Source organism: Aplidium turbinatum, chromosome 7, assembly GCF_918807975.1.
Source record: "Aplidium turbinatum chromosome 7, kaAplTurb1.1, whole genome shotgun sequence".
NCBI classification, from domain to species: Eukaryota; Metazoa; Chordata; class Ascidiacea; order Aplousobranchia; family Polyclinidae; genus Aplidium; species Aplidium turbinatum.
This window is the reverse complement of record NC_137478.1, coordinates 29,445,354-29,473,063: the sequence shown is the minus strand read 5'-3', so window position 1 is coordinate 29,473,063 and position 27,710 is coordinate 29,445,354. Positions and strand designations below refer to the sequence as shown.

The window sequence follows — 27,710 nt, the reverse complement described above, 5'->3', positions numbered from 1 at the left end:
ATGTCAGTGCCAGTGACGCGGTTTTCCATGAAAATGTATGGCAGCCAAATAGCTGTGGAAAAGGAGCAGGAAAGACAGGAAAACACGAGCAAATGGGTCATTCATCCTTATTCCAACATGAGGTAAATGATGACAAAACAATAAGTACGTTAATGAAACAATGTTTAAACATGTGTTCCTCTAATTTCACAATAATTGCATCCATTATTGTGAAATAATGTTACAAGTAGATTTCTTGTTAATCTTAGAGCTTATAAATATAATGTACATCAACAGACCTTTCCCGCAGCTCTGTGCAATGAAGCGTGACGTGGAAAACAATTACCCTGGCTGCTTCATTGATGGCTTTTGCTATCCTTTTGACATGGCTTTTGCTATCCTTTTATCAAATAGCCAACAATGCAACTAGCCCACACCAACTTCTTTTGCTTGCTTTGCTGTAGGACAAAAAGGTAACCTGGTTCTTTTCAGATTTTATTGGGATCTCGTCAGTCTGATCCTGTTAATCATCAGTATGCTGACGATCCCGATAGCGATCACATTCTTCAACGAAGAAATGACGTCACATTGGCCGTGGGTCGTGTTCAACCTTTGCTTGGATTGTTGGTGAGTTTCAATAAAAAGCTCTCTGCTAAAGAAGTAATAATTAATCAGTCTAACTTCAACTCGGTTTTCAGCAGCTTAGCTAATCGGTGACACCCCAGACAGTAAAATTCGCTACTTTTGCATTCATTCAACGTCTGGAGACGTTAAATCGATGTAAAACGACAGATTTTGCTGTTTTGAACTTGCTTGGCTTAGCTTGCCATGACACTCGAAAAGGCGCCGGTTCGAAACCGTTCAAAAGTACACGGCAGTGTCCTCGGCAGGACAATTAACTGAAATTGCGCCCAATGTTGCAGAGGAGATACACTTCACTTTAACCCTGCAGTAGATTATTAGATCATTTAACGGTAACTAACGTTTAATTAACATTAACGGACGATATTTTTATAAATCATTCTATATGAAAACAAAACAATTGACAAAGATTTTCAAAAGCATACGATAATGAAACATTGAAACAACGTAACGAACAAACTACGATGAAAGCAAGTTTGCAATCATTAAAATAATTTTAGTGTAATTGCTTGATAAGATCTGTCATTGAACATTCGTATCCCCTTGAATTGGAGTTTTTATTGTAGGCTATTGTATTTTTTGTAGGGTCATCAAATCCTCAATACATGACATAGCACATAATATCGAGTTGTTTTTGTAAATCAATTTGTCAAATTATATGTTGTTCAGAAGAAAAGTCAAGCAAGAGTGAATTCATTTATAACTGTACTTTGATTGTATTCATCTTACTGACATAAGTCCATTCATCAGTTGATGGATCGTGCTTTTTAACACTGTTCAGCCGAGTATCAGCACTTTTATCAGCTTGCCTACCAACTGGATAAATGAAACCTTTACAGCAAACAACTGGTAGCCATAGTTCTCATTTGTCAGGCGATTGTCTATTTTGTTTCAAAATTTTGCAAACATTTGACAGAAAATCAACATTCAACAACCAGCAATCTTTGTAGCCTACACTACAAGTTCATTACCATATACTGATCCTTGTTGGAATAGAGGCATGCTTTTCCATGAATTGAAAACTGATGAATAATATTTATCCAGTCGGAGTCCTTTGTCACAGACAACAACTAGATTTCCATCAAAAACAGTTGCTCCTCCGATTGCAGACCTTATGCCGTTCATCAACTTGATTTATTCCCATTTCACCTTCTGTTCAGATAAGTTCATTCACCAAACAGTAGAAGTTATTTTGGTTTCTGACAAGTCTTTACCAATATGAATATGATACAGACAATATCAGATTGACAAAGCAACCACACCATTGACCATCTGCAAGATCAGGATAACTTTTTGCAGATTTATTCAAGTCACGTAATTGTAAACTTCAAAAACTTTAGGCAAGGGGTTCTGGCAACCCAAATTCAATATTTTGGTACCAATCTCCCAGTCATTTCTTTCCAACCTCCATTTTTTTAAATAAGCTAATACATTCAACAATATGTTTGAGCAGTTGGTGAGTTGCAGCAAATGAAGAAAGTTTTTGACACGATTTTGTTGATCCAACCTACCACAGCATTGTAGAGATGTCATTGCGTGTGCCTTGTTTCTCTTGCTCTTAAATGCCATGTTTCCAATACTTCTTTATTCAACAGATGTTGCAGCTTGAAATTCATCAACAACTTATGTTTCTCCATTAAATTGTCTTCATAATAATTATCTCTGTTAAGCAATACGAAGAAACTGTTAGGTGTTCGAGGTTCAAGCTTTAACAAGACTGCAAATAAAACTGTTCTTGATGTTCACGACATGCAATGCAGATAAAAAATCACAAATATTGTCCTGGTTGATTACTTTTAATGTTGCCAGAATTAATGAAATTGATGATGCTCTACATGGATGGACAATCCAGGTTTTCTTTTCTATCTGTACAGATTCCTGATATTAACCATTCTTTTGATCCAAAAACAGGTTTTCAAAGAATTTCGAAAAACATGATAACACCATTCAGTTGGTCTCGAGGCAGTGATCCCCACAGTAAATGAGTACGGTACATTGTTGAAAAACCCTGATCTTTGTTTGTGTGTAATGAAGTAGACTAGTGATCTCTTCTCTTTTTCTTGAAACTTCTTTTACATTCATTCTATTTTCACACTAAAAACCGTTTTTAATGATTTAGTTTACAGCAACTAATTATTTTAACAATGTAGTTATAATCTGCAAACCAAATTGTAAAATCAGAATAGCCTATTATGAGTTTGTTTAAGCTATTAGCTTAAAAAAGCGCTTTCGGGCAATATCGAACTCATATCCTTGGGAATACCAGCCCAATAAACATCGTACACGCCACTGTTCAGTTGAAAAAAAGTTGTTGAATTTAGAATTTATATAGGCACCTTTTTTGTTTGTTCTCCTCTTGTTTTTTGTTTTGAAAAAGAAGGGGACAGAAAAGAATATGTCATGCTTAAGTGGACGACGTGTGCATATAGCCTCTTAGGCCTAAGAGACTATATGGACAATCTGGGGTTTTTTTTTCGGTCATTGACCGATTTTTTAGCAAAATATCCGAAAAAAAATAGAGTCAAATCGGTCAAAATGTCTGAAAAAAATAGTCAATTTGGTCAAAATGTCCAAAAAAAATTTTCTCAGATAAAACACGACGTTTCTCAGCGAAACTTAATGTTGTAGCTAACCAGGAAGTGCAAATGTTGGTTTGTATCAGTTACTTGAAAGGAAATACTGTATTTTCATCAGAAAAAATGACCGAAATAAAAAAAAAATGATCGAATTTTTTCAAGTCATTTCGAACAATTGACCGAAAAGTCTCAGCAAAAAAAAAAAAACGCAGTGGACAATATATGGTAAGAATGGGCAGTGGGCACTGCATACAATAATAACGCAGTATGTATTACATTGTCAATTACGGTACATGTGCATTGTGCAACACCTGCCATGCCAGGCCTGCGAGTAAGTGTGAGACCAGAGTTGCCAGACCCAAAATTCAAAAAGTCCCAATAAGCAAGGGTGAGTATCGTACTCAATACAAAATTGAGCATTGTGATTTGCTAACCAATTAACCATACAAACATTGCCTCAAAGATAGCCATGAAGACTTTTCTAATCAACAAATGTTTCTCAATGAAGTGCACCAAAAGTTAAAACACACATGTTTCGCCCTTGACACTGCCATATCAGTACATATGACCTCACTAATTCATGCCAAAGAGCTCTCGACCGCTGCTACACTGTGATTGAGTCGAGTTTTATCAGCAAAAATTGTGTCTATCGCTGATCATTTTTGTTAAACTCGACTATCGAAAAACATTTGTTACATACAAAAGTATTATACAGTATATACGGCTACACCGGCAGGCTATATAGTCATCAATTGACTAAAACAATAAATACAATTAATACTACAAAGAGCTCAATGCCAAGTAAAAAGTCAGGCAGAGCAAATTACATCAAATATAGAACTACTACAGTATGGTACTCTATAAAATCTCTGCAGCCTGTTTCACCTTAAAAATAGGATCATGACTCATGAGAATGTCCTTATTCACTTGATGACCACCTTTTTAGGGTTAAACAGGCTGTAGAGGTTTTAGAGAGTAGTAACTATATTTAATGTAGTCATCGACTTGATGTTTCAATTATTTTGGCATGCCATTTAGTTCTCGAGATGCCATTTTACCATGTCGAGACCTTCTCACCACTCGGCCAAGCAGCTGAGCAGTGACCATGATATAGCCTACAGGTGCCATCCTCTGCACACTTGGTACCAGGGTTGCCAGATGTTTTCAAAATTTCCAGCCCAAAAGCAATTTCAAACTAGCCCAAAATAGCCCAATATTGTTGCTTGTATAAACTATCCCAAAATTAGAAGAATTCGTTCACAAAATCAGTCCAAATTGACGAAACACAATCAATCATCAAAGATCTTATTTCTCACACTTAAAAAAACACCTAAACAGCAAGGCACAGTCCTAAATGTGCAATAATGCAAGATATATATATACAATAAGGATTTAAAATTAATTGTATCAAGAAACAACAAAAACGTTGCCCAAAAAAAACAATGATGAAGGGAACATTGAAACTATTTTTTCATTCTGTTTACTTCTGCCTAATTGCTTGTACCACTAAATGATTGTTCAACAGATTAGTTGCTGGAATATTATGTTGTTTGATGCTACCTTCGAGTCTTCGACCTTTGTATTAAATACTGTAAAAGTAACGATTTACACTCAAACTGCAATAAATGCAACGATTTACACTCAAACTAACACATTAAATTGTTACACTTTGGAAATCACATCAGCAGTTCAAAAACAGTGTCTGCATTAGTTTCTAAATCACTAGTGTTAGCTTGGGAGTCGCTTTCAATGGTGTACATATCCAAGGTAAACAAACAATACATGGCTCGTGTCGGTTGAAATTTGTTGCAACAAACACCACAACGAGCCATGTAACCCCAAATACCCCAATGCGTTCCACTGCTGCATTGCTGAAGGGCAATGGAAGCAGGGAGAGAACAAATTGTGCCACTCTGGTAGTAGACAGTAAGACAGAGCACTGGGAGCAGGTAATAATTAATAGATCAAACAAGCAGCCATACCATTCCTCCTTCACAGTGCCGGATTAACTATAGTAGTAGATGTAGCAGGTGCTACGGGCCCCGCGCTTGGTGAGCAAAACATTTGTTTTTGCAAAAAAGCTGTCGAACATAGTTGGTAAGTAATTTTTGGCTTGCGAACTGGAATGGCATGGGAGAATATTATAGTTGTAGGATTAAATTACTTAGTCCCAACGTCTTATCCCTTCCTAATTATTGTAAACTTTAAAAACTGGTAATTTCCGCTGGAGGCAACTGCCTGTTCTGATCAACCTTCTATACAACATCTAACTACAGTATTTCACTTCGATTAAAGAAAACAACATTGACACCACGTTTCCTAACTGACAATTTGTTATGCATTTATCTATGTATGATGGTATACTAATTGTAGGCTACAGGAAAGAGATCATTTTCAAAATTGAAGTTGATTAAAAACTAGCCTATCTGCGAAACACGATGGGGCAAGAGCGGCTACACTATAATCAAAAAGTATCAAATCTATAAAATATTTAATTACTTTCCAGTCATTATCTGTACATCAAATCAATCTGCTACAGGCCCGGCACTTGTTTAATCCGGCACTGCTCCTTTACGTGACGTTTTCGTCACTTTTCCGCTAAGGCGCTACGTAATCCAGTTTAACAGAAAAAAGTTCACCTAAAATTCACTCTGATTCATTCACTGTAAAGCGAAATTTATAGAATTTCATTGAAAACTGTTGTGATTTTTTGCTATCTTATGCTTAATATTGCACCAAAAACAAGCCCAAAAACCCGCAGTAAAAAACAAAAACAAGCCCAAAAACCCGCAACCCGCGACTACTCAATTTTTCCCGCACCTCTTCAACCAAACTAGCCCAATTCCGCGGGAAAACCGCGGACCTGGCAACCTTGCTTGGTACCTTAAAAAAATTTGGCAGTGGCTATTTGACCGGTGCCGGTCTTTGAATCTGAAACACTATTTAACCGGTCATGACGTCACTATATACAGCTACCGCAAAATGACTTCGGACCTTTCCAAATTTTCAAGAAAAACTAACATTTTGTATACAATGAAACCTTTCAATAAAAACAATTGATCATTCTTAATAATTTGTTATTATTAAAATCTTCTTCACATTTTTCACAATCTTTGCATTGTTTGTCATCATTGCTTAATGTTAGTCGTATGATCTGATGTAAAACGCACAGCTACAAACTGGCATAAATTTTGCTGTACGTAAAAAGGTCCGAAGTCATTTTGCGGTAGCTGTAGGCATTCTTTTTCTTTTTCAACGCAAAAGACGAGAAGAGTGCCAATATAAGTTCTAAATTCAACACTTATGTTCAACTGATTCTGTGGCGCGTAGGATATGTATCGGGCTGGTGCTCCAGAAGGAATGAGTTTAATACTACGCGGAAGCGTTTTTTTTTACAAAAAATGTAATGCGTCAAATGTAATGCGTAAAAATGTAATTACAAAAATGTAATGCGTCGTTCGGCAAACACGGTCACATCCTCTTATGACGAACGGAAAATTATCCAGAGAAATTCTTAAATGTAAGAAAATTAAAAAACTCTAACTTTATTACTCATATCATATTTGAAAAGACATAAAAAATTGGGCTGTAGGCTACTCAAATTAAAAATTGACCACAAAAATGCAGAAGCCTAATGAATGAGTCACTTCGGGTCAAAATTTAGTTAAAAATTAAAAAAAAAAACGCTTCGGCGAAGTATCGAACTCATTCCCTCTGGAGCATCAGTCCGATACGTATCCTACGCGCCACAGAATCAGTTGAACATAAGTGTTGAATTTAGAACTTATATAGGCACTCTTCTCGTCTTTTGATTTGAAAGAGAAAAAGAAAAAAATGCCTATATAGTGACGTCATGACCGGTCAAATAGTGTTTCAGATTCAAAGACCGGCGCCGGTCAAATAGCCACTGCCAAAAAATTAACAAACGCTTTATCAGCATCTTCACCTGAGCTTTTACTATAGTAGTTATACAAGATCAGTTACTTTTTGTTTATTGACTCAATATATTGAACATATTATTTTTTTAACTGTTTGCTGGTAGGGGAAGGTCGGGTTAGTTGAGCCACTGGGTTAGTTGATCCACCCCTTTTAATTCTTAAATGTGGTGAGGTAACCACGGTCTCTCATCTGGTTTGAGTTGACGATTGATATTATATGTGGTGCTGAAGTGAAAAAGTTGTGTTTTGACCTTGGAAAGTAGATTTTGAAAATAGAGCTATGTCCAATAATATTTTTTATAGGCTACTTGGTTACTGAGACAGTTTCATTTAATTTGTTTGGTAGCTTACCAAACAAGCTACGTTCTGAATAAAAATCGGCATAGTGTGCCATGAAGTTTGGCTGTAGTTTTAACATTGGCTCAACTAACCCTTACCGTGGTGTTAGTTGAGCCATTTGACTACTAGTTTTTATACACCTGTGGATCCGGTTGTCGTTGTTCGATAAGGCTTGTATTTCCTACAAATATTGTTTAATATACCCAGAAGGTAGAGCACTGTAAATGAAGAAATAAAAGCAACTCATATAAAAAAAATTGCAAAAATGCAAAAAGTGGCTCAACTAACCCGACCTTCCCCTACTGTATTTATAAGCAAAATATTTGCTTTTTGGCATGTAGGCTATCTTTGCTTTAGCCTATGCCTTAACAACCAACAGGGGCTTACAAATAAAATCAGCTAGGCTATCAGCAAATGATGGTGTTGACTATTGAAAAATATCAGCTCAAAATGTTAGCACATGAGTTTGTGAATAAAGGGCTTCAAGATCAAGCAATGCTTGTTCGACTCTTGGGCTGTGCACTTGAGAAACACATTCTAAGGACTGCTCTCTATTCAGTGACATCTAATCATAAATGGATAGAATAATTCCCCGGCAACAAGACTTCAACGATCAGAAACTTCACTCTGTCAATTTCGGTAACTGGCCCTGTGTCAAAAGCCTCTGCAAGTATGCAAAACCACCAGGAATAACCTATCAAGGCTTTGTCAGTCCGGCTCCCAGGATAAAGATTCAAAACCAACCAACAGAATTTGGAAAGAAAAGACTGCCTGTAAAAATTAAAAATGCCTAATTTCTCGAATTTAGCAATAAAAGCGTCAACGAGGCAACCAACCATGTGTGAGACAACTGAACTAAGGCTACGTTTACATGACGTTTCATTGCGCCCGAAATGAAAGATTTCCATTTCGGTTCGTTTGGTGGACGCGTAATCTGTTTACACGCGGCGACCAAAGTGAGATTCATGGCGGTCTGGCTTTCACATCGGTAGTTTTGACAGAAATGAAACCGATATCAAGTGGTTGCGGCTATGTAAACACGCCGCAATGAGATCCTAGCAATGAAATTAGCCCCAGTAGTTTGATTATAGTCAGTTAACTGGTAGTGTAATAATCTGTAGTGTAACACGTAAAAAGAACTTGAATATAACATAAATAAAATAGTTTTGTTTTTGAAGTCATAATAATAGAATTTTTCCACTGGTTTAGAATGTTGGTTGCGCTTTGGAACCAGCCATCTGCATGATATACCGGTAGCCTACATTTTCAACTGGGACTAGTCTAGAATGTTGGCTGTTTTTTAGACTGAACACAAAGACTTATTGTCAATGTCATCTGTAATCATTTGAGACATGCATTGGACTGGTGCACTAGTAAAGAGCAAATAATTAGTCAATAAATTAAGCTAGTCCATTCTTGAAGAACACAAGTAAATTATTGGCTCTGAACTTGTGATGTCAGTCTATTGACCCAAAAGAATTTTGAAAATACTTGTGATATTTCAGTAGTGGTTAATGTACCCTTCCCCTTTGGAATTGCACGTTTTATTGTAGAATCTATGTTGTTGCTTTTTTGGTGGAAGAACTAGCTTTATTTTCAGCGTACCCAGTTAGCCTAGTTACAGCATACAGCCAGGCGCGAAAATCACTCATGCGTAGAGGCTGTATTTCTTTCGCCCGAAATCAAAAGGAGCCGCAATGAGATGGCATGTGAACAAAACTTTTTTCACGCCGCTTTGAGATTTCATTTCGGTCATTTTCATTTCGCCTATCATGTAAACGTAGCCTAACACTAAGACAAGACTGCAGGGTTGTCAGATTATCCTGATGAATCTCAGACAGTGTTCAGTTCAGTTTACTATTATTTCTGATGAAAAACTATATATGCCAAACATAACAGAGGTCTAGACTCTAGATAAAAGTAGAATCGATAAAAGGAAGACGTTATAATGTGTATGATAAAGCAGGACTATGAAATAAAAATATGGCACGATCGCAAAACCTTGGTAGAATTTTGAAAAACAAAGAAAGAGAAAAATGGTATTTGTTTGTGTGAAAATTCAGACATTTTGAGACAAATAGTTAAAAAATGCTTTATTTATGTTCTAACAATTCCTTGGTCTCATAGGAAGTGAAATATTGGCACAAAATAATGTGTTAAGGACTTTTCGTTGTTGGACTTGGACACAGCATGCGAATATTATGAAATGTCCTAATTTTATGCTAACTGGCAACTCTCGACAAGAATACTCCCGCGGTTGTAGCAGAGCAGTGCTTTCCAACATTTCTCAACTTTTGTTTTACCCAATCTTTATACGAGCTGTTTTCGTACGCGGAAAGCACGTCACGAAAACTAGGGAGGCACGGAGGCTATCTTAGCTCCGTGCTAATTTAATCACTAATAACGGGAGCTATGAATATGGGTGTTCAATTTCGATTTTCGATTTCGATTAAGGTGATATTCGAAATTCGTTTTTCGTATCGGACATATTCGAAATTATAGCCGCCTTTTCGGCTGAACGAGGTTGAAAGTAACGCGAGTGGCGCGAAAGCTGTCTTGTCGGATTTTGCAAGGGAAAAAAGACTTCGACACATGCGCATCGTCTATCACGTAACTATCACATCACACGCTCTCGCGGGTCCAACCATGGTCCAACGGCCAGTCCTGCACCAGGGATGCCAGGTTGGCATTTTTAATGCCAAATTTCACAAATTTCTCTCAAGAATGAAGATAGCTAGGTTGTGCAATAGCAGAAAGTGTAGGCTGAGCTTTGTCGCAGTTTTATCCATTTTTTACCGAATCCATAGGCGCCTAAGCCGTGTCGTGGGAGCAGGGCCGTTGCCAGACCGCAGAGCAAGGGGTAGCCATACCGCAGAGCAAGGGGGGGCAACTTTTTTTTAGGGGGGGGGGGGCAAAAAAATTGATATGGGCAAAATTATTATTATTGCAGCTGTTTCCCGAGAATGTTAAGATTTTGCCAAGAGGGGGGCGAAAATTTTTTCAGGGGGGCGAGGCCCCCCTGGCTACGAGCCTGCGTGGGGGCCTGGCCCCTACGCATATTTCTGTGTGAGGGCAACTTTTTATGCTGTATTGATACATAAAACAATAGATGAACTAGCGATCGGCAGTAGGAAAACACTTTTTGAATGCAAACCGCAACAGCTTCGCGATAAATAATCACTAGAACGAGTTGCGATGCTACAATCCAACACCAGACAACAAAATCTGTCATTTTTACATTGATTTAATGTCGGCAAACGTTGAATCAATGTAAAAATGACTGATTTTGCTGCCTGGGACATAGCAAAAATCAACCATTTTGTGTTGATTCAATGTCATCAGATGTTGAATGCACCCAAAAACAACATAATTTGCTACGTAGACGGAGCGTGCGTTTAGCTTTATGCGCTTGCAAACATACTCGATGTCACTTTCGAGTCGAAACCTCTGCACTCTGCAGTAAAATGTTGCGGCAGTGAATCGCTCGCTGTGAAAATGAACTTGAAGTGTTTGGGATCCCAGCAACCTCGGCTGCAGCGGAGCGATCGTTTTCAAAAGCTGGCCTGACCGTCACGAAGCTGAGATCCCGACTGACGGGTGACCATGTCGATCAGCTTGTGTTCATAAACACCAACATGGGCCTGGAGCTGTAGACGTTATTTTGTGTTCTTTTTTCGCAAATTTTCATGGCTTTTGTTTGCGTTTTCTAGCGAATTTTCATGTCGTTTCTTTCAATAAAATCACATTTTGCAGTTTGGTGAATAGTTGTGATATTCGAAATCGAAATTCGAAAATCGAAAATAAATTGAATTTCGAATTTCGAATATTCAAATAATCGAAATTGAACACCCCTAGCTATGAATGATTTCAACGATGTGTAACATTGAGTCGCTTTCAGAAGACAATCTTTAAATTCTTATGAATTTTTTTATGATACAATAATAGCCTACCTTAGTAATTTGACTTTCCTCATTTCGTTTTGCTCTTTTTTACATGTTACTCAAACCTGCAAGTAGTCATACTTTGTTGGGTCCGTTTCCCAAGGCTCGGCCCGAGTCGGCCGCCTATAGAAAAGCTATTCCGAAGCATCCAATAGCTTGCTACGCCACTACACCGGCTACACTAAAATTCATGGGACTTTATTATCTTGAATTATCAACGCATTTTAGATTGTACATACTATAATAGCCCAGGAGCGTTGGCAGAAAGGTCCAGGGGGTACTTTTGGATGCGTACTCGGCATGATTTTAGGCGCCCGTAAGTAGGCTAACCTTTTCATTAGGCGCGGGACTTTGAAAAACCTCCTCATTCTTTGGATATGATGCATTTTTCTGATAAGTGTTTTATGCTAATCTGGGGCCAAAAAATGTAATTGATACGGTAGCTTACCGGGTCTGTTGCCCTGTAATAGCCTAAACGTATTTACGTTAAAAGCAAGTTGTAGTGTAGCCTACGGTAACTAAAGATAGATTTTGTAGCCTATTTGAAATTTTTACTTTTAATAATTTCATATCATTATTCCAGGTTTTTGTTGGATATTCTACTAAACTTTCACACTGGAATCATAATGGACAATGGAGAAACTGACATCTTACTTGACTTGGACAGGATCAGAATTAAATATTTTAAGTCGTGGTTTGTGATCGATCTCCTCTCCACATTGCCTATAGACTATATTCTTCAGGTTAGTGCAAAGGACATTGTCTCGACACCAGGTGGGGTATAAAGGTGTTGTATGGCCTACAATGGCAAACGCGATTTTTTTTTTCAATAAAGCAAATGAGCCCGCCCCGTTAGCTCAGTGGTTACGCGCCCGGCTCAAGATCACGCGGCGCAAGTTCGACTCTCGGGGTGTGCGCTTGAGCAACGCACTTCAGGACTGCTCTCCATTCAGCGGCCATTAGTGAATGGAATAATTTCCTGGCAACAGCACTTCAACAATCAGAATACTTCACTCTGCCAATCTTCGTAACCGGCCCTGCGTCAAGCATGCGAAACTACCAGAAATAACCAATCAAGGCTTTGTCAGTCCGAGGATAAAGATTCAAATCCAACCAATCCAAATGAGATGACTTAGTTTTTATGATGCGTCCAAACACATTTGATAAAATTACGTGAAATAGGTTTTAAAATGTTTAGTCAATGTATAGGCTAAAAGACGGACTTTTAAGTACGGTACATTTGTGCCCAACTGAATGATTGTGCAGTGCACTAATCTGGCACAATAGTAGCCTAGTCCATCAAGCATTGTGACGCTACAAAGATAATTCTGTCATTGACAATACACCGTTTTACTGAGTGGTCAGTATCTTCTGGCGTTTTTAAAAGTCGAAAATAAAATTATTCAAATCTAAGTTAGCAGCTCACAAGGAATCAACTCATCTCAGTTAAGCAAAATACTGTAGAAACTGTTGGTGTTATAAGACTTAGGCCTGCACTGCAGAGAAGGTTTCATTATCGAGCTCCTCATTGGTTGTCGACCATCGGAGTTTTTATGACGCAACATCGTTTTATTTCAGAATAAGATTTCATGAGCGACTCATTCAATTAAAATGGTTTTCTATCCATGCTTGGCACAGCAGTGGCGTAGCTAGGGAATGTGCCGCCCGGGGCGGATTCAGATTTTGCCGCCCCTTCAAGAAAAAGCATGTGAAAATGAAATGCGTTTTTTTATCAGATTATAATCAAAATCAAAAATCTTATTTATGGGCCAATCCTATAGATGTTTGCTGGTACACCCCTTCATTTTCTTTGAATTTTTATACTTATATGTGCCGCTTGTATCTAATTTCTTGCATTTTAGATCCATCTCAGATGATTGTTATGTCTTAGCTCAGTTGCAAATTCTTGTCTTTTTTTCTAGTTTTTATTTTTAACAAATTCCAGTCATTCCTTAGCACAAATTCTCTCAAAAAAATCACACCTTCCAATAGGCTGTAAAATTAGGCTACGTTTCGCTCGAGTCCGAAATTAAAAATTAAATCCAGTCACATTGTCTCACAACAATCACTCAAGTTTCAAATCATCATCTCAACCAACGCTTCAAGACAACTTTCCACTTTCACTTTTACTACGCTGAAGAGATCGGAAGATCGAAACACTGGCCTTTGTCCGTAGTTACTTTTCATAATGTCTTTTTAGACATTCTTTTTCGGTTAATAATGTTTTTTTAGACATTACTTTTAAAGAAATAAAAAAGAGTCAAAAGGCATGTAAATTTCACTCTGTGTGGAGCTACATGTACTTGAGAGGTTAACTGTTATTTTTTTTATTCACTTGTTGATTCATTCATATCAGTTTGTATCCTCTGTGGATCCTTCTCTAGTATCATGGGCCAATCCTATAGATGTTTGCTGGTACACCCCTTCATTTTCTTTGAATTTTTTTAAAAAATCTTAGTCTGATAGTAGGCTACCGCCCCCAGACGTGCCGTCCGGGGCGGTCCCCCCCGCCCCTCTAGCTACGCCACTGTGGCATAGGAATGATTGCTTTGAGTTTGTGCTTTTGAACTGTCATATCTTGTTTGTTTAATTTTTTGTAAAGTTTTGTGTAAAGGATTTAGCCTACTTCACAAAAGTTGGTCGAAGCACATTTTTCAATGCCTCGGCAAATGCAGCTAAACTTTTCGCAGAAGTTCGAAACATATCCATTTAATCAAGATATCTCGGCTAATTCTCTAGCGCAGGGGTTCTTAACCTTTTTTGTCTCGTTTCCCCTTGCCGAATGAAAAAAGTAAAATTTACCCCGACCATTTTGGTGGCCCCTTGTGATGTCATCGTGTCCAGTCAACCATGCGAAGAAATGCAAAACATCCTGTTTTGTCTGGATTTACCTTGGCAAATATCAAAAACAAGCTGTTTATTTGCCATCTAGAGTTGCAATCCACTTTGTGGTCGAAGTCCTAATTAGGTCGTGTACAGTAAAAATGTAGCATACATACGCTGCTGAAATGAAACTGGTAGTCTACTTGCGTGGAGATAATAGACAAAGACGAAAACTTACATTAAGCATAAATTTGAATTAAAATCGAGTGCAGCACTACCAGTTTTTTAATAACTGAAAAAATGAAGTTTGCTTTAATTTATGATTCAGTAAATTTACCCCCTCAGTAGGTGAAATTTATCCCCGGACCCGGTTAAGAACCCCTGCTCTAACCTATACCGTACTGTATATTTACAGGCGTAGCATCAACCAAACAACACCTTTAAGTTTGTTTGGCGATTGCCTACATGCACTCTAATTAAAAAAGACCTAATTCGCCATCAATTATTTAACTCCCTAATTTCTTGAGCTGGATCTTGCTCAAAGAAGCAGCAAGTCTTTACACCAAACGAAGTGAATATAAAATGATCGTTGCAGCACACGAAGAGGGAAAAATCCATATTTGCGCATTATTCAACTCATGTCAACACAAAAAACTACATTTCACGTTAGACCTTTGCACCATTTCGGCACTCGTTAAATCAATATCAAAACAACAGATTTTACGAGCTGGGTTTGCTGAGTTCAAGGAGGTTTATCATAATAGGCTTAGGCTACTATAGCCTACCATAAAGGGATGAGCGACTAATCTATTTTCTTCTTCCTGTTTCTCTTGATAATCATGAAAACTGATTGTCTATAGCAAGGAAACAAGACTTCGACAATCGGAAAACTTCACTCTACCAATCTCGGTAACCGGCCCTGCGTAAAGAGCCTCTACAAGTAGCCTATGCAAAAAAAAGTATGCAAAACTACGAGGAATAACCTATCAAGGCTTTGTCAGTCCGAGGATGAAGATTCACAACCAACCGACCAACCATATCGCTAAATGACTAGCCGTTAAAATACATTGTAGCCTACAACTTTCCTGGATATGTAGGCTACAGTAGGCCACCTACCGAAAAAGCTTCTTTCGGATTTCCTGTCCTTAGGCTATTTATTGCCTGTTACGTAGGTGACAAGCGGGGAATCCCCTTCCGGAAACGCGTCAAGAGCGGTAAAGTTGTTTCGTTTTTTGAAGCTGATCAGTCTTCTGCGTCTGCTCCGTTTCTCAAGACTTGTGCGCTACGTACACCAATGGGAACAAGTAGGCGAACAACTTTGTCTTAGATTTATTTTAAATTTAGTTAGGATTAACATAGCCTACTGTAGTTTCGGTAGAGGGTAGCCATTACAAGGCATTTCATGTGTGGATGCTTTTGTAAATTGACTTTGTTAAATTGACATAAACAAAAATTCAGAAAATGACTTTCTCCTGAAATTTATTTACGTTGTTCTTTTAAGAAATGGGCAAAAAATAATAATTTTCTCCTGTTTTTTTTTTATTTTGTTATAAACAGAAAAAGATGTTAGCGAGACTCCATAACATGATACAGTTTTGTAAAACTTTTGAACATTCTCTATTTTCCATTGAATGCAATTCAATATTATTCTTCGTATCAAACTTTATCTTCTTCGCCACTCCAGGGGTAGAGAGGCTTTGCCTTTTAGGCTTCCACACTCAAGCAGTGGCGGCGCCTCGGTCTAGATCAGGGGTTCTTAACCAGGGATGCACGCACCACTAAGGGATGCGAAACCTGGGCCTATAGGCGGTACGGGGATGCTAAATTATCAAGGTTTGTTATAATATGACGTAAAAAGCAAAGTTGTTTTACCAGGTTTCAACAAAAATTTCGAACTGTAGGCGACTATTAGCTTTCAGCCAATCCTAGGAGGGGGTGCGAGAACTGGTTGGTAATTTTAAGGTGGTGCCGACAAGGCGAAAGGTTAAGAACCCCTGGTCTAGATGTTTGGACAATACTTTGTGCAGTACTAAAACTTTGGTCTCGTTTTCACAGATAGTGGGAATGCAATACGACTTGGCCGTTTCGGCTGTGAGAATTTTTAATCTGGTTTGTTTAATGCTATTGATTGGCCACTGGAACGGTTGCCTCCAATTCCTTGTTCCGATGCTTTACGGATTTCCAGATGATTCCTGGATCATCCTCGACCAATTACTGGTGATTTTCTAATATTTGGTTTCTAAATGCACATACTTGTCAGCAGTGATGTACGCGCATACAAAAAATATTGATGCCGTCAGCGTAAACGCAAACGTTCGAAAAACCATACGCATATGCGTCAACGTAACTTGTAAAAAAAGTTGGCGGCGTCAGCGCATACACTAGCGTAAACTCATTTTGTTTGCTAGGTGCCAAACATTCACACGGTATAAACCACTCGAAACAAACAAGTTTTATTTTAAATTTCCACGAAGAAACACAAGCATCTGAAAGTGTTCATCTGACATTTTGCTGCGTTTTGGTTTCAATATGTCTTTGCCCATTGAAAACATTCTTTCAACTGCAGCGCTGGAAGGTATTGGCGTGTTGTAGCTAAAAAATACATTAAAAAGTATGCGTTGACGCTATGCGCTAAACAATCGCGAAAACTTTACGGCGTAGCCTCAAGCGACAACTATCCAAAAAAATGTGGCCGTAAGCGTTAGCGCAAACAAAAAGTCTACTCCGCAAGTCTTACGCCGTAGAATTTGCAGCGTATAGGATACGTACATCTCTGCTTGTCAGTTAGTAGCCGATTATGGGAATTTTGGTCAAATAAGTAACTAGCCTACTCAGTGACGTGCGGTGAGGTTCCTAGATGGTGAGGCACCAATTTTTTCAAGTCACTTTTACAATAAAATTTTTTAACAACAAAAATGGTATCATACTAATCAAAAAAATTAGCAGCATGCTTTCACATTTATTAAAAATAAAATCCATGCGCCTATCTTTTTGGACTAAAACATTTGTGTCTTTGTTGTATAAACCCTTCTTTAGTCCTAATATTATCACTAGATATTGAAAATACTGTATTGAAAACAAGAGACAGAGAAAGCAGAAAAGGCGATTTTTAAAGCATAGCCACACAGCCACTTCTTTTTTGAGCAGCAATCTCTTTGAAAGTTGCAAGTTATTTTTTTTTTTGTTCAGTCGTTTGATGCAAACCTTATAAATTTAGAACCGGTCTTCCTTTATTTATGACTTCAACTTTGGATTGAAAGTTTATTTTTTAAAAATCTCTCAGATTTGATACTAAATCTTCCTTCATTTTTTAGTTAAATTTTATAAGAAACAATCCTTTACACTGCAAGAAGTCACATACCACGTACTATGCGGGCATTCCAGCTGGACGAAAAAGGTTTCATGCTGTGACGTCACTTTTGAGGCAAGCCTCAAATCGTAGCTAAATCGTTCAGGATGATTTCTGGGCGAGTTTGCGAAAGAAAAAGGCACGCATAATGCAGTGTATGGAAGTTTTCTGATCTGAAGTGAGGCAAGGCTTGGCGTTGCCTCTCCTCGCGTATTTCAACGATTTTGACCACGTGAACGCTCGATATGAATATGGCCACAGAAACAGAAAAAATTAAAGCACAGTTTGGGTGTAGAAACGTAAAATCTGGGGGAAAGGGGGCACGACTACAGCAATTCACACAAATAAATGCACCTAAAAACGTGCAATATTTACTACTTTTAACAAATAATATTTATTCTGTGATAACCATATCTTTGATATAACTTTTGCTTTGCCAGATGTTGGCAGGTGAGGCACTGCCTCACCTGCCTCCCCTGACTGCACGTCCCTGAGCCTACTGTACATAGTAATTTGAATAATAATAGTAAAAACAATGACGATTATTATCTTTATTATCAAGTTCTATCTGACGGATTCATAATAGCCCCAGGCAAAAACAATTAGGCCTACCTGTTGTTTTCAAATTTTAAATTATCAAAATTAGCATACGCTTAAAAGATAGTGATCAACAGGCCAGCTGGTCTACATAGAAGTATATAGGCCACATGGAAGGTCTGCGTGTCTTGGATGATGAAATCGAAGATCGTCTGCTCTTTAGTAGCCTTCCAGTAATGTAGCCCGGGAATATCGTGAATCTGGGGCTGTTAGAGGATGTACTCTCGGCTTCAGAAACTTATGCGACAAAGAAGAACACTACCTCTTTAATGTGCAAATTATGGAAGCTACTCAGATATTGATTCGGTGTGTTTGTGTCGAGAGTGAATTCTTACGGTGACTATAAAGACGCCTGTCTGGTGCCTCTTATCGCGAGCATGCGGGTGTGTCTTTGGCAAGACACTTAATGACATGCCCGAGAGTACAAGTTGGATTCACTTGATCATCTCGTTCACTTGATCTCGATCATCTCATTGGAGAATGTTCTTCAATCCAATTACTTTGTCACCATAATAGGCTACAATAAAATAACTCCTTTCCAAAATTTTACACTACTTTTCTTTTCCATTTTTTTTACGTCGACTATATTCAAAACAAGTTTGACAACAGTGTAAAACAATTATTAAACTTGGTCTTCATTGCAGGATAAGAACTGGTTCGATCAGTATTCTTGGTCTGTATTTAAAGCAATGTCTCATATGCTGTGCATCGGGTATGGCCAAACTGCTCCTAAGAATCTCATGGATCTCTGGATGACAATGCTTTCGATGGTATCAGGTAATCCCAAATTATTATCAATGTAAATTAAGTAACCCAAAAGTTGTAACTTGTAAGCATCGATTTGCTTGTATCAGATCTTGCCCTCCTTGTCTTCTCCAGAACTGACTATGATATGAATTAAGTTGAAGCAGTCTGCATTGCTTGTTTAAGTTGGTTAGCAAGTGGGCGTAGCATACTTCGTTAGGCGATGATGTTTTTTTTTCAAGCCAGGAGCTTAACTTTTAGTTCTAATTTTGTTAGAATTAAGTTTGTTCCTGAAGCTCTTCTTCCATAAGATTGAGATGAGTCTTTACATCTTGCTCCGATTCCTCTTGCAGGAGCAGTGTGCTTCGCTATGTTTATCGGCCACGCCACGGCATTGATCCAATCCATGGACTCTTCAAAACGGCAATACAAAGAAAAGGCAAGTGGTGTATCCTAATTATAGATAATATGTCTCCTGCATACATCTTCCATGGTAAAGTTTTTTTCATGTAGGAGTTTTACCTTTCTCATAGTATTTTTTTCTGGAGAGCTTCTATTGTACTGTGGGAGGATTTTTATTTTAGTAGATTTTCACTTTCCAAGGTGTTTGTATTTTTTTGTACAAGAATTTTTTTATTATAATTGTTTTGAAATATTTTTGATGCAATGTGGTACTTGTAACCTACCGTGTCATTGTAGACTATGTAGAGATGTAGCCTATACATCTTTGACACTTCTTTTATACAACTGAGTAGCAAGACGTTGAAAACACAACAGGTCGCCACTTTCCACATGTAATGGTAACTAACCTAATAACAGTTATCGGAATAACAAAAAAGCTCGATGCATAAATACAATTTATAAGCTGGTGATTGATGATAAAGATTAGGATATATAGCTTTCAGCTGCATAGCCGAGTGGTGAGAGCCTTGGTTTGACGTTCGAATGGGCGCCGGCTCGACACCGCTTCAGAGCATATGGCCGTGTGCCCGTGTCTATGGCAAGACACTTTAGGCATGCCGTCGATTGGAAGCGGCTGTGTCTTTGACAAGACACTTAATGGGAGTGCCGTGTCGTCGATTGCTCTTCGACTATACCCCTTGACGTCTCTCATGATAATACACAGAACGCTGCTCTAAAGAGAAATGCCTACAGCCTTTCTCGGGCCTATGGTCTGCTGAACAGACATGAACATCTTTGCTGATGTATGAGCTGATGATGATTGTGCAAATGATGATGATCAGCCAGCAAGTAGCGTATAAACCTAGCGTCGTGTTATTGTGCTGCAGTACATGCAAGTGAAAGAATACATGAGATATCGTCGCCTGCCAAAAGTTCTTCGGGATCGAGTCTACAAATATTACGAGAATCGTTTCCAAGGGAAGATGTTTAATGAGCAAGGAATTCTAGATGAACTATCAACCAATCTACGAGAAGTAAAATAAATTTTTATAATTTTGTGTTTTGTCCGCAACCATAAAAAAGTTGTCATTTTTTCTTGAAGTAATGTTGTGTCATGGATGCTGTCAAGAAAACATTATTGCTAAAGGCAAAATTAATTAATTTTAAAACTGTGACAATCTTGTCATGACAATAAAGCTAAAACAATAATCAAAAAACACAAATTTTAAAGCCATTTTCTGCAGGACCTGGTAAATTACAATTGTCGCCACCTGGTAGCTTCGGTTCCTTTCTTTAAAGGGGTGGATTCTGATTTTGTAACAGAAGTTGTTCAAAAGCTTAAGTTTGAAGTTTTTCAACCGGAAGGTAAGTTATTAAAACTTTTATAAAATTAAATTATTATAACTTTTATTAAAACCTTTCCTAAAGCAAAAACGTAAAATGCAAGTTACGTTAATTCATAATGTAGATCACTGTTAGATAACTTTTTATTGAAAATTTCAAAGGCATCACAAAATTATAAGCCAAATGTTGTAATTCAAACCAAAAGTAGGATCTACAATTTTGTCGTATCCGGGCTTACGCCCAGATTTAAATTAAGTATATGGGAAGGCACGGAAGCCACTCTTCGTGTCCACCTTCAGGCATGTCTTTAAGTGTCTTTCTGAACACACACTCACACAGTCATATGCTCTTGAGCGGTGTCGAACCGGCGCCCTTCCGAACGTCGAGCCAGGGCTTTCACCGCTTGGCTTTGCACAGCAGGTTACTACAGCAGCGTTGAAAAGAGGGTGTTCGGGGGTGCACGAACTTGCAGAAACTACAATGCATTTTTCAGATATAATGCTTCATATGAAATGCACTTTTTAGAAACAACTTTCTGATTTTTGACGAGAAACTCTATCTTATTTTTTAATGTTATTAACATTTTTTCTACATTTTTCGTTCTTGAGTTTGTACTATCGAAACGATTTCATTCACCACAGCAGATCGTCTTCCTCAATTTAAACATCCCTACATGTTTTTTAACCACAATCATTCAATCAATTATTATTTCTTTAATTCCAACCATACGCCTCCTTTTCAGTTTTGTCTTTTTATCATGCTTTTGCATAATGTAAAAGTAAACGCATTTTTATATTTTCTTTTGCAATCCTGAGTGGCACTGGCTTTGCGTTAACTGAGTGATCATCTTTTCCAAAGGAAAGTGTCTTTTGTTTGACCGATAGAGCCGGTGTTGCGTCACGGGTTTGATTGGAATCGCGCTGTTAAGCTAAAATCGATGATTTCACGCGGTGACGAATTACAGTAAAGCCAAATTTATTTTTTTGCAACTTCATATCATAAATCATTGTTCAAAAAGAAAAATTATTCCCAGAAACGCTTTGCGATATTTAAAAAGAGTTAAAATGTTTAATGAAGAAATCTACAAGTTTCAGCATATTCAAATAAACACTGACCGTTGCAACAACAGATGTCATAATAAAGGAAGGAACATATGGAAAGAAGATGTATTTCATCCAACATGGCTCAGTAGAAGTGAGGAATGTGGAAAAGAAGAAGTTTGCAAAAACTCTTCAAGATGGATCATACTTTGGAGGTGAATAGAAAGTATGCTTGGTGTTGTTTCGTATCCAGACTTTCTCCCGATTGTTAAAGATTTAGCTGAGGAAGCCAATCTTCGTGTCCACATGAAGGCCTTTAAGTGCCTTGCCAAAGACCCAGCCCTATGCTCTTGAGCGGTGTTGAACTGATGCCCTTCCGAACGACGAGCAAGGTTTAATAAGAGGTGAATAGAAAATATGCTTGTTTTGTATCCAGGTTTACGCCCGGTAATTGTAGATTTAGATTAAGTGAACGGGAAGGCAAGGAATCCAATCTTTGCTTCCACCTTCAAGCATGCCTTTAAGTGTCTATCAAAAGGGTTAGGGGTACTTTTGGACCCGACCCGGGATGATGTTAGGGGACTGTAAACTTTCCAAGGGGTGGGTAACTTGAAGAAACTACCGCGTGTCGTTGGACATAGTGCGTTTTTCTTAGAAATGTTTTGATTCGGAGACCGAAGACCATTTTGGTACTGGACCAATGTTATTCTCTCAACGACCCAGCATATTACACACAAATGTACGTTCGAATTTGCTCAATTTTAGAAATTTGCCTCCTCATCCACGAGCGCAGAGTTGCATCAGTTATTGCCAAAGGTTACTGTCAGATATATTCACTTCACGTTGACGACTTCAATGCTATTCTTGAGCAACATCCAATGATGAGGAGGACGTTGGAAGAAGTTGCAGCAGAAAGATTAAGTGTGATTGGTGAGATTTTTTTATTTCTTTGTAACGTATTGCAACTGAAATAGAACGATAGAGGCGGAATTTGCGTATTGTCACTTCTACCTTTTTCCAGACCTCTGCTATGGTAAAAGACATTGTTTTTTTTGCTTTGATTGTCTGAAATAAAGACATGATGATGTTGAAGTCTGAAGCAGTCTAGTGTATTTGTAGGTGGGGTCAGTATCGGGTAACTTATGGTCTAACTCCAAAAGTTTGTTGAAAGTTATAATTTGTCCGAGTACGGTTCAAAATCCACCTAGCCTACTTTCGTCATAGAGATTTTGTTTAACAGTTGAAATTCTCTCGTGCAGACATCTCGACTACGTGCCTAGTTAATGGGTATGTTAATCCGTTCAAGTTTTATTCACTTTTTATATCATATGAAACAATATTTTTCAGGCAAGCAAAGTGAACAACTGAAAAAAAAGCTCGGGGAAACCGATGATAGTTCGTCTGGAGCGAAGAACCTTGCAGCAAGAATTGTCCAACACGACGAAACACAAGAAAAAGTAAACACTCATTGTTATATTTAGGACCGACTTTGCCAACCCAAAATTGCCAATGTGTCTTCGGTCGCATCTTTCGAAAAGGTACCGTTAAAAATTCTCTTATAAAAAAATTGGACCAATCAGAACGGCGCTACTCAGTGGAGTGTGATATGTTGTTTGCAAATGAAATCAACAAGCGTGACGCCAAAGTGTTGAAACGTTGGGCTCCTGCTGTTCAACTACTAAGAGCAAAAACATATCATGCCCCACTGATCAATCAGCGCCGCTCTGGTCAAAGTTCAGCCTAGGAGAATTTGTGATGATGTCTTTTCGAAAGTTGCTTCTCGGACTACTGCAAGAAGCTAGCCTACTTGACAGCAGCCTATTGTGATCTCATCTTACTGACAATGCTCTTTTCTGCAGGCCGGTAGCCAGACATTTTCAAGGGGGTTTCCAAAATCCAAAAATACGGACCTTTTGAAAAACACTTTCTTCTTGGCGTGTCCACAAGCAGGCAATCAAAATATAAGAAGCTGAAGTACATAATATATATAAGCCTACCAACAAACAAAGCAAACTTCAAATTGTCAACATTACAAATACGAAATAAATACCGGTACAAACAATTTTCGTATTAACAATAGCATATCCACAGTGGAACTGACAGGGGCGCCGGAAGTGGGAGGGAAAGATGCCCTGTTAAGGTCATGTAAGCTACTGCACAATTTGCAATATAACAATTTGCGCCACTGGTGGTCCACCAGGAATGTTTAGTGGTCCAAAGAGATTTTTTAATGTTGAAAAGTCACCATCAACTTCAAGCCACCATAAGCCATAGCCCACTTTGTTGGTTCACATAATGGACATCAGCTGCAATGGTCTATGGAATTTTTTTCTTAAAAAAAAAGGTCCATGGGACAATGGGATTAATACATGTAAGTTTCAGCGAATTTCACTGTAATTCAGCATAAAGTATATCTCACACTATCCACTAACTAAACCAATATACGTCCACAATTCCGTTGCCTGTTCTCACTTCAACTACCTTTTCCCACGAGAACTGTATTCATATTTATAAGATGTTACCAATAGAATTATCCAGAAGGTAGAATGCAAGAAAGATTAACTATTATGTAAACTCTGTAACCGAGAAAATACAAGTTAAACGACTTACGTCAAATTCGCTAGAGCAACACAAGGCATTACGACGCAGCAATGATCAAATTTTAAGACTTTACTATTGCACAATCAATCATTTTATTTTTCGTCATTAACGCGTCCGAGACGAAAATGTTTTCAATCTTCCAGAAACCTTTTATTTAGAACTATATGCAAGGTTTCAGCTGATCCTGTGATCGTATGTATACTACACCTTCTCCAAAATGTGGACCTTTTCAGCTCAAGGGGGGGTTCTCGGGAACCCTGAGAACCCCCCTGGCTACGGGCCTGTTTCTGTATCCGAAACTGGCGTGACAAGCTATGAATGGATCTATCAACACGCAGATCTTCTGGAACGTTTGGTTGACAAAAGACAGTGCTTTCGGTGATAATATCGTCTGTGGTCTATCCCTCACTAAAGAATAGACTATTTTTTGAGAATTTGTTATTGAAATTAAATCAAACTACAGTGATTATAAACTCAAACAGCAACCACTACGTTTCAACAAGAGGAGAGCCGTCTTTGCTCTGTGTGCATACAAAGCGTGGAGCCATCGTATGCTTATGTTGTTCTCAGTCCTATTCTATGCTTACTGTCATTCAGTTGATTTTGAAGTTAATTAAGTTTTCAGCTTCCAAACAAAGCTGAAAACTTATGACGTTTTTAAGTGATTGCGTAGCTTATGTAATAGACCCTTGATTGGATAGTCTATTTACAAAAGTACAGCTGAACAAAAACCATGAGCTAACCATTTAAGTACTTTAATTGAGAAAATTCAAAGGGCAAATGCTCTTAAAGTCAATTCAATAAATTATATTTTACTTATTAAATACCTTTTTAATTATTTAGAAAACTCCCAGACCCAAGCGAAACGTGAAGCAAAGAAACAAGTTTTTCGATTTCGACAAGTCGCTGTTGAGACACAGGTTTGTTAACAAGTAAGTTACGACAATGTAACGTAAGAATAACGTACATGTGATATTTCTAACTACCTTGCAAATTCGATCTTTTTTACGTTAAAGAGTGAATTACACAAAATTGCAACCTGGAATAGGAAAAGGTGTTTGCGTAACGCGCATGACAAACGATTAAACAAGGGAAAAACCAAGCATTCATAGATTCACATTTAAATCAGCTACCTCCAGCAACCTGACATTGTAGATGCTTCTCCAAGAGGCTATAATTTTTGAAACTATGGTCGCTTTTGTACATAATTAGTGTGTTTATGATGATATCCCTGCTTGCGTATTCGCAAAGCACACTCTGTTTATTTTTTGTTTGTAAGCTATGTTGACTGTTACATCAATTAGCGCCTGTTCCAAATAAACTAACGAAAGTCTTCGTTGAGCCATTCAAATGGTGCAATGCTCCATGTCTTGTATGTACTTCATAATTTTTTTTCCAATTATGTGAAATTATTGTGCTTGTACATTAGTTTTGTTTTATCAAGACTAATGATTTAGTGAGTTTTCTATCGCAGAAAATCACTGGCTTCCTTTGCAAGGTCAGCATCTTATCAAAGTCAGTCTTCTGCCAACGCGTCAAAAGCCGGACCAGCTAATGTACGTACATAGCATATAGCATACGAAGATGTATCGTGTGAGCCGCCATTTAGGACAGCTGCGTTTGTCACGCTAAACACACACATACATCTTTTAACAAAATCGATAGTGCACTGTAATGGAGTTGAGGCTAAAACGAATGTATCGTTGGTCTTCAAATAAGCAAATAGTTTCTGTACTTCTCGCAAAATAGCAACTTTTACACAGGCAGCAAATCAGTTTTACGCTTATTTAACGTTTGTCATCATTGTTGTTTGTACTCAATGTCTGCATACGTTGAATCAACATAAAAAGGACTGATTTCTTGGATGGCTAACCACTTATAAAATGATTTTCCTTTTTTTTACTTTATGGTTGCCATTAAAGCCACGTGTTGTCTACCGCATGTACGTCATTTATAAAATAATCAATATATTTAGATAAATGTGGATTAATATACATGCAATCTATTACTTTTGATAATGTTTATTTAGACAATATACGCAATGCCATTGGAATTTACTTTTATCAAAACACACGTGGTTTTATCCATCAGCAGCAGCTTAAGATATTTAGGGTGGCAATAAAAATAGAATGATTATCCAATAGATTGAGTTAGCTTTTAGCAGCATTATTGATGTTGAATGATCATTGTTTTGCAAGGACAAAAGCCATGTTTAATTTTGTTTTGCAAAAACAACATTTTACTCTAAAACCGAAATCTCTAAAAAACGGGCTGAGTTTTTTCATAATGTGGAATACAATTGCTTTGAATTAGGTTAACATTGATTTTTGATTTATTTAATTTTTGTTTGCTTTTGGATTACTTTTTCCTGGTAGCTGACAAGGTTATGAATTGTTTTATAAATCTTCAAATTACCGAGACAAATTTGCACAAGCTTCACAGATTAATCTATTGCTATCAGACCAATAAAGACCACGATGGGGAATCACCAGCTTTTGGTTCATCTGCAAATGCTACATCATCTGAACATCACATCATCCCTCCCTGCAACAGTCGGTTGTGCTTGGAGAAGAAAAAACAAAGGAGGATGTCCAGGCCAAAATTGCTGCATTTTGGTTTCACAAAGAAGTTTTCAAAACGCTGTAACGAATCCATTCCGCAAAAGTCTCAGCTCTCAAAAAGATCACTGTCAACTCCTGACAGTCAGTTCATGAACTTGGCAGCAGTTAACAATAGCGACCAGATGCCCCGGTCCGCTACCCCTGGCATAAAGAGGATAGACCGCCCGTGCGACGAGAAAAACCAAGAAAATTGTGATGACGTCTTGTTTCCAACGTCAGAAGAAAGAACAACTTTCTATGACAACAGTAAAGGAAATGGTAATGCTTACAACAATAAAGAATATATTGTGATGATGCCTATTTCCGAAAACAGAGTCTTTGAAAGTTTTAAAGATACCAACGTTGCACTGCCCTCTTGCGATGAAAATGATCAGTCTCCTAGCAACAGGTCAACATCATCCCCATGGCAACATCAAGATCCTAGAAATGATTTTGTCATAAACCATTTAGTCTGAAAGTAAACAAAATACTTTTTAGTTAAAGTTCTCAAGTTGTAGGTCAAAAATGCATTACAGATATATTGTACACTGCCATATGAACAACAAATGTCTGAAGTTTTAAATAAGGTTGTGAAGTAGGTTTAAAATTGTTCTAGTCTGTGATTTTCAGGGGTGGACACCTGGCTTGGATCAACTGTAATTTGTATTTGAGCTAAATGTAATAGATTAAATTTTTCATGTAATTGTAATTAAAGTATTTTTATTTTGTGTAAGTGTAATTTCCTAAAATGTTTGCCTAGTTAACCTTTCAATTATATTGAGACCTGACAGGCAC

General features: G+C 37.8%; 1 protein-coding gene across 1 annotated transcript; it reads left to right on the top strand.

Moving 5' to 3' along the window:
• Nucleotides 1–27,510, top strand: LOC145774647 (potassium/sodium hyperpolarization-activated cyclic nucleotide-gated channel 3-like). The gene is made up of 15 exons (XM_082585939.1): nt 1–122; nt 472–606; nt 11,999–12,158; nt 15,411–15,542; nt 16,294–16,455; nt 18,829–18,961; nt 19,282–19,367; nt 20,218–20,364; nt 20,575–20,695; nt 21,804–21,929; nt 22,480–22,644; nt 23,062–23,171; nt 25,159–25,235; nt 25,790–25,871; nt 26,777–27,510. Exons 1-15 carry the CDS (start codon nt 1–3, stop codon nt 27,389–27,391), a joined length of 2,373 nt encoding a protein of 790 aa, XP_082442065.1. The 3' UTR covers nt 27,392–27,510.
• The last annotated feature ends 200 nt before the right edge of the window (nt 27,511–27,710 follow it).

What these genes read in the sequence shown, in the direction of transcription:
- LOC145774647 (XM_082585939.1), top strand. Translation starts at nt 1, where the DNA reads ATGTCAGTGCCAGTGACGCGGTTTTCCATGAAAATGTATGGCAGCCAA. An exon ending in CTATAGACTATATTCTTCAG is followed by an intron (nt 12,159 to 15,410) that starts GTTAGTGCAAAG and finishes CCTGTTACGTAG; the next exon opens with GTGACAAGCGGGGAATCCCC. An exon ending in TGAAGTTTTTCAACCGGAAG is followed by an intron (nt 20,696 to 21,803) that starts GTAAGTTATTAA and finishes TTGCAACAACAG; the next exon opens with ATGTCATAATAAAGGAAGGA.